Source organism: Condylura cristata, unplaced genomic scaffold, assembly GCF_000260355.1.
Source record: "Condylura cristata isolate star-nosed mole 26May11 unplaced genomic scaffold, ConCri1.0 scaffold00015, whole genome shotgun sequence".
Taxonomy (NCBI): Eukaryota; Metazoa; Chordata; class Mammalia; order Eulipotyphla; family Talpidae; genus Condylura; species Condylura cristata.
The window spans coordinates 9,760,208-9,768,153 of record NW_004567116.1 but is presented as its reverse complement, the minus strand read 5'-3'; the positions used below and the strand labels follow the sequence as shown (position 1 = coordinate 9,768,153).

The window sequence follows — 7,946 nt, the reverse complement described above, 5'->3', positions numbered from 1 at the left end:
GTCACTGACTGAGACATCACTAAGTGGCATATGGTTGCAGTGTGATGCATTTCAAATACATTTGAAAACATGCAAAAAAATACTTTGTAGTGCTTAGAATTTACATATAGAAGCGGTGGAGAGAGAAAGAAATGCTTGGGTGATCAACCCCAAGTTCAAGACAGTAGTCTCCTGAGTGAAAGACTGAGAAGACTTCAACCGTACTTGAATGTAGCCAGTTTCATTAAATAGTTTGTAAGCAATGATCAAATGATCTTTTCAGCATTTTATATGCCCTGGATATTGAGAAGGAAAAAAAGAAAACACCAGGCAGATGACCCTGTTGGAAATGATTTATTTACCACTGGATGGTTTTTGCTCTAAAGTGTGACACCAGACACCACTACAATGTCTCATGCGTCTTTGTGCTTCGGTTCATGATTGTAACACACACACACACACACACACACAGACACACACACACAGACACACACACACAGACACTGAGCATTGACAACAGGAAACGTGGGTGGTAGAAACAAACCACAAGGACCAAGTGTCTCTTTGGGTGGTCTTCACCTCAGTTTGGCTTGGTTTGCAGCCACGTCCACCCAGGATGTTTTTATACCGCAAAGGATTTGCCCCTCAAAACTGCTTTCCCATCTGAGGCTCCCCACAGGGTGTCATTTGGGTTGAACAGTCACTTGACCGACACTAAGAGTAGGTAGTATCTCTACTGAAAAGGACGATCGATCAATAGGCACTGAACTAACAGATACTGATTTGATGCAGGAAGTGGAGTCACAGATGAATGAGGGTGGCCCCCGATGTCCCACTTCTGTCTCTGTAAGAGAACAGGTCGCTCTGTGGAAGTAGCTTTGGCTGAGATGGTTTCTCATTTTATTTTCACTCTTCGCAGAAAATGCTCCCTGGCAAAATCTAAGGTGTTCCTTTCAAAAAGTGATCAGATGCACTCACCAGACTCAGTTATTCTCATTTTGTAGTAAATTGCAAATGTGTCTGGTTCAAGGTAAGCTGATGCCAAGATTACTAGCATCTTTCAATTTGGCAGTCTGACATCTCTGAGTAATGTAAAATTCACCAAGACGGAGAATTGGTAGAAAAGCACAGTGATTATGTTCTTGTATATTCCATTTACACAGGGAGCTATGAATTATCATTAGGTGAGTGATAATAACGTGGATTTCTAGGTCAACTGTGGAGAATCTGATGCATTTGCCATTGAGAACTCAGCCATGACTCTGATTTTCGGTCTTTTTCTGCCTTCCCATCATTTCTTAGTTCACTCAAGAAATATTTCTGGAAAGCCCATGTCAGCAGCATTCTTAGGGTACTTGGGATATACCAGGGAGCACAACAGGCAACCCCCCCCCAACCTACCTCATCTCTGTACCTCACTGATAAGTCACGTGGTGGCTGAAACTTAAAGTGTTCAGTGGTAGAATCTGGCTCCTATCCCAGGCAAACTGTACTTAGGATTCTGGAAAATGTAACCGTGGAGATCCGAAGAAGCGAATGTGTCATGATGGAGGGGCCACGGGAGGGTTGATATTTCTGGGAACAGGGGTCCTGTCCAGCTGCCCACATATACGGTTTGGTGTGACTATATGACAGGTGTCTGGGCTTCGAAGGATGTGGAATCCATGTCTCTTGATGTTAAGTGCCCAATCGATTTTTCTCGTCACAGTAGATGAGCATACTGGTGAGCTTCCATGGGGATCTTTTGTTCTTTGTTAGCATGCCAGCCTAAAAAAGGGGGGCCCAAGTGGTGAACGTGTCTCAAAAACATGTCAAAGGAAATCACTAACACAAACATTTGGCAGGAGGTAGTCGATCCTAATTATCAAGATTTCTAATTGTCCGAGAGATTTTTCTATTAAAGAGGAATAAGAGGCTTTTTTTTTGTTCTATCATAGGATGAGTTGAACTTACTTCTAATGCTTCTCTACTTCTGTACAGAAAGGGCAAACTGTGATCAAAGATGATAATGCTCCTCAGATTCTCTGGGCGAGGCCGAAACAGCTTGACTTGTTGAAGGAAAGGAGGCCACCCTCACCCATCTTGTCTAGCATTCATGTTTAGATCAGGGGGTCGGTGTGACAGCGGAAGATCCAGAATTTGGATACCCGTATTGAAGCATCTCAATGCAGATCCATGGTTCTGGAGATTCCTGGGATGATTCTGGAACTTTCTAGGCATTGCCAGGTGCCAATTTACAGCTTACAGACGATTTGTTGGTAGATTCACTTTGTTTTTAGTCCGGGAGCCTCCAGCTCCGGGGGACAACTTCATCTCTCTTACCATTCACAAAGAGCCGCTGTGTCACCCATATTATTTTGCAGGTGGTCAACCAGAGAACCTGGAATCCTGGCTCACAGGCAGATACCACATCCACTGAGCAAAACCCATCTTTTAAGTTTAATCAATGCTGTGGACAGCGACTTGGAATCATAAGGTAGGAACCTGAAATCTCGCTGACGTCTATTAATTCATTAAAGTGAAAGTCTCAGAAGCTGAGGGAGAGCAGGACAGTGCAAAAAACTTCATTTCCTAGTCAATCTTCCTTCCAACCGTCACATAGCCAGGTGTAATCGACTAACCTGCCCCCCAAAACTGAACTCCTCAGGAAGTGGCTGGATTGCTGAGAAGCGTTGGGTTGACTCAGAGAGTCACTCTCGTGATGCTGGTGGGTGTGAACTGGGGCTCAGAAGCTAGTCCACTGACCAATAGGGGACCCCAACCGTAAGGTCAGGGAAGTGTTCCCCAAGATAGGACACGAACTGCTTTGAGATAAAACAGTAAAGTTACTCAATAAAAAAAAAGCACAAAATTCAGTCCAAGAACAGAGTCTGAAAGCACAGATGAAAATATTAATCACTGCACTAATTAAATAAAAACCAGAGGCCCCCAAATTTCACACTGAGTGGTTGACATGTCCAGCGAGGGGTGCTGGCTGCCCCCAAAGTGTGGAGGGCCTGACAAGGACTGTGAAAACCGTTCTGGAAGCTCCTAGCAGGAGCTTCTCCAAATGCAGAGCTGGTCTCAGCAGGGAACCACCCAGGGCTTGTGAATGTGCAGGCTCCTGGGTCTTGGCCAGGGCTACTGATTTGCAGTGTGGACAGCTGGGCCCAGGAGCCTGCTGACCACCCTCACAGCAAGGTTTGGGAGCTGCTGGGTCACAGCCTTGGGTCAGGAGTGTGACTCAATGGCTAAGACTTCTCCCTCCCTGACAGTCTCTAACTGCGAGTCGAGTGGGTCAAGGATCCTTTTCTTCCTCTTATCCTTTCTGCAATGCTTATTTAAAGCACGCTTTCTCTTCGTGGGTCCACTCTCCCCCTTTCTCTGCATGCCTGACCCTACCTGCCAAAGCTGCACCTGGGCTGCACTTGAGATGGTGGAGCAGCAGGGAGGCCAGACACACTGCTGAGCCTGGCCGCAGGGTGTTATTCCCGCACTGGGGAAACAGGAGTGTGACGAGAGAGGGGTTAAAGACCGGCCTTTGCCGACATGTCTGTCTCCTGGGCGGCAGAATGAGGATGGGCACAAAGAGGAGGTGGCAGAAGACAGCTGGGGTGGACGGGCGGGCGCCGGCTATAGGTGCAGCTGGTGCCACATGGCGATCTGCCGGCGCGGGTTCTTGAGCATCTCCTCCCAGTGGCTGCGCTCAGAGCCCCCGGCCTGCAGGCCCAGGCTGCAGCGGCCCAGCACGCTGCTCGGCCCCTCCTCGTCCTGGCCCAGCACCTCCAGTTCCACGCTGGAGGCCTGCAGCAGGTCGTCGGGCAGCTCGAACATGATCATCTCGTTCCACACGGGGTTGATCTTGTGCTTGGCCCGTTTGGTCTGCTTCTTCTTCAGCTTCCGGGCCTGGTGCTGTAAGGTCACCTTGACAGAGACATCTGGGGAGGGGGAGAGAAGCAACAGCAAGTTGAGACGTGGTGGAGCCTGGGAAGATGCTCTCTTGGGGCTGCAGAGAGCAGGTGTCTGCCTCAACATGTGCGCTGAGGCTCCCTCCAGCCTCACTGGGTCATGCATTCATACATTAAATCCCACCCTTTGGCCTACTCTGGGGGTACAGCCAAGGCTCCTGCCTCGTAGACCTTAAGCTCAGGTGTGGAAAACAGACACTCACATAGTACACAAGGCGGACGCCTGGGTGGCCCATCACTGAGTCGGTGATTGCCTGAGTCGCCATGAGCCTTTCTAAGCGTCTTCCAGTCCCACAGCAAACTGGGCCCAGGTACTGGCTCAGGTGTGCTGCAGCTTGATCTTAAACTCTCCCCAGAGAACTCACCCTGCGTTCACCCTCTCCGGTCCCTCCCAAAGGGCAGGCCTGTGCTTGGTGAATTCGTCTCCTCTGTTCTTCCATATGCCTCCTGGAAGGTTCTGACCTCCAGTGGAGAGTGGGCATTGCCAACAGGTCACCAGGCCAGACAGCAGGTGACACCATGAGGCCCAGGGCCCTGGTGATGCTTCGTGTTAGTCAAGGCCCCTGAAGTGCACATAACTGTTATTCTGTGCTTATGGCTACCTCACCCCCAGGGTGATGGGTTTATTATTTCAGTGGAGACACTTCCTGAGAGGGGTCCACAGTCCTGAGAGGGGCTACTGAAAAACGAGCAGAGGCCAAACATGGTCGGGAGGCCATGAGGGAAAGGCTGCGTTCTGGCCCAGGCATGGGGATTTGTCAGCAGGACGGATTCTTCTGGCTTTGCTTGCCCCTGGTGTTTTGTCCACAGATTCTGAGCTCAGTGGCAATTCTGTATTTCTATCTTGCTGTAAATATCCATTGATTAGGCTCTTGCTACGAGCACGTGGCTGCAGGTCCAGGCCTCACACTGCTCTCACAAGATTTCCACTTGGCCCCCAAGGCTTAGGCCCATGTTGGGGTATGCAGAAGGAAACACCATGTCTTTGAGAATGTCAAGGGCTGTTTATTGGGGTAGACGGAGCACGGATGCCCTCGTTAAGGCCGTCTCAGGCTGTGCACACACCTTTTGCTTCACCTACTCTCAGCGGGTGTGGGGGTGGCAAGTTGGCAAGGGGTTCAGAAACAGAGCCAGGGTGGGTATGGGGAGCACAGTGGCGGTGAGCTGAGTTGGGAGGGGACTGGGCTACCCAATATCTGCCAGGTCTCAGTGATGGGGTGCGGGAAGGGCAACTTACTCCACAACCCAGAAGCCCTACACTCTGGCTACCTGGTTGCTGATCCTTGGCTTCCTGGGACCAATGTGATGCTGATTTGTCTCTGATTGATTAGTAAGGTAGAGAGCCCCAGGTAGCTCCCCTTTGGGTCCTGATGAGTGGGACTAATGAGGAGGAAAGAAACACAAATTTAAAAAAGGGAGTCTTCCAAAATTGGTTTGTGGTTTGGGGTACAGGATACAGCGGGGATGACTCACAAATGTACTCATGTTTCACCTCTCTGCACACCTGTCCCACTGCCTGCTGGTACCATGTCTCTGCACTTGTTCCCGGAGCCTGGGGCGGGGGGGGGACCTTGGCTCTCTCCTTCACACCTCACTCACCCTTCCCCAGGAGTTCCTTGGACTGGTTAGAGTGGAGGTTCTTGGCCTTAATCAGCACGACCAAGAGGCGGTTGGCAGCTGGGAGGTAGCTGATAGACAGAAGGACCTCTCCAGTTCCTGCAGACAGCTCCTGAAACAGAAGAGAGGTGCAGGAGAGGAGCTTTATTTAGGGGTGGCTTCTGACCCCTCAACTTAAGCTGAGGTTGGGATCATACTGGACTTCTGTCCAGCAGGCATCTTAGAAATCACTATCCATCAATGCTGGCTTCTCACATTTGCAGAAAGGGAGGGCACAGAGAATTCAGAAGGGCATGTGCTTGAATGAGGGCTTGTTTGCCACAAAATGTGACTTTCCAATGATCAACTCAACATATCAAGCAAATGGAAGAGCGGCCACTCAGAACAGAAGGCCAGGTGCTGGCGATGGAGGCTGATGAAGATTGCGCTGGCTTTTGCCTTTGGCCTCTGTGGCTAACACCTGAGGCCGTGAATGCAGGAGGCGCTCGGGTGCGTGGGCTCGGGTGCGCATGCCTGACGGTGGGCAGCTGGGGTGTGTGTGGGCGTGCGTAACCGGGCACATCTGAGCCGAGGCAGTGCCTATAAGAGAGGCGTCACGGAGGGCGGGGTGCGCCAGACCATGGTGCGGTGGAGGACGGCGGAGCCACGGCTGCCAGAGGGAGCGACCACGAGGGAACGCCGGAGAGCAGGAGGATTCGCTGGGCCACCCGATGCCCTGCAGGCCTGGCACTACACTTGGCGCTGGTGGTAGGATTCAGCCCTCTGATAGACGTGAGGGGTGCTGTGGGGGGCACCCCTGCGTGTGCAGTGCTGAGTGGCCAGCTGGCCTCTGTGGTGCTTCCCGAGTCCCTGGTGCAGGTGGGGCGGCCTGCCCATGGTGGGGAAGGCACCGGGTAGACATGGCGCTTGCTTGGAGGAGGGCTGGGGTGGAGTGTTCCCTCACAGCTCTGCAAACAGAGCTGAGGAAGCCCCTGGCAGCTACCTGGCAGCACACGATGACCAAAGGCCAGGAACTGCGGGGAGATGCTGCAGCTACACAGATGATAGGTGGCGTCTGGGGGGCTGCAGGCCCAGCTCTCCTGCGGAGGAGACGGCCAAGAGCTGACCAGCCCACGACCCCTGAGGCAGAAAACCACGAATCACTTGAAGCCCACACACTGCTGGGCAAGGGAAAAAAAACGGATGAACTAACGCTCCCGCCAGAAGGCTGGGGAATGCTGGCAGGTTGATGGTAAGACTGCGGGACCCCTGGGTGCGTAATCACATATGTACACCCCAGGGGGGTGGCCTAGGGCAGCTTTGTGTGAGGTACTCTGCAGACAAGCAAGGAGCCCGACCAAAAAGCCACTTACACAAACCAAAAACCGGTGCATGGGTCGGGAGCAGCCAAATGGTGTTACAGAAGGCAGGTGAGCCTCATAAACTCACCTGCGGGTGATGGCCTGTTCCCTTTAGAATAAGGGTGAGGTGCTGAAAAAGGGGGCCAGTGGGGACCACAGCTGAAGAGGAGCCCTGGGAGGGGACATGGGCACTGTAATACACGGGGCCCACCCATGGAGGAAGCGCTCGCCTTACCGGGCTCTGTGTGTCTCAGGAGTTTACAAAAGATACTTGGCACGAACACAAGAGTTTTCGCCCCTGATTCGGTTAATGTGCCCCAAAGTGTGGAGTGTCGCCAATTCAGCATGTGTTCATCCTGCGACCAGTCCGAGAAGCCCAGGAAGCCTCACAGCTACTGCTTGAGCCCACACCCGGGAGAAATGATGGCTCCCATCCAGTGAGCAGTGGACGAGGAAGCAGGAACCACTGACCAGCTGATGGTACGAAACAGTACATTTCTGCTCTAGATCATGGGCTCTCATATAAGAAATATTGGCTGTATTAGTTGAATTTCAATGAACTATGTTCAGCTGTGCTCTGGTTACTTTGCGCAGATGATCAGACTTAACATTAGAGATGGGAAATGTGTGTATATTAATAGGAAACAAAAGAAGGGGTGATTTGTACGTTAAGAACAACTTGTAAAAGGTTCAAAAGAAAAAGGCAATAACTGCCTCAGAAGAAGCTGGGTGTACCTGGGAACAATAAAAAGGTATAAAGAGTGGGGGCACCTGGATGTGAGGGGAAACCAAGAGGTGACACCTGAATCAGAAGGCTAAAGAACGGGAACCATCACAAAACTGGAGGACACAGCCACTGACAGCAACAGAAGACAAGGTAGGGGAAGAGCCCAGAGGGGAAGAGCCCAGAGGGGAAGAGCCCAGAGGGGAAGAGCCCAGAGGGGAAGAGCCCAGAGGGGAAGAGCCGAGAGGGGAAGAGCCCAGAGGGGAAGAGCCCAGAGGGGAAGAGCCCAGAGGGGAAGAGCCCAGAGGGGAAGAGCCCAGAGGGGAAGAGCCCAGAGGG

The 7,946-nt window shown here is 51.8% G+C and overlaps 1 protein-coding gene across 1 annotated transcript in view; it reads right to left on the bottom strand.

Moving 5' to 3' along the window:
* Positions 1–314: 314 nt before the first annotated feature.
* SYT13 (synaptotagmin XIII) overlaps positions 315–7,946 on the bottom strand; it is a 40,867-nt gene continuing 33,235 nt past the window's right edge. The window contains exons 5-6 of the mRNA XM_004682884.2: positions 5,526–5,655; positions 315–3,896 (exon numbers count right to left, since the gene is read on the bottom strand). Coding sequence (XP_004682941.1) covers positions 3,592–3,896; positions 5,526–5,655 — 435 coding nt within the window. The 3' untranslated portion in view covers positions 315–3,591. The remainder of the gene's footprint in view (positions 3,897–5,525; positions 5,656–7,946) is intronic.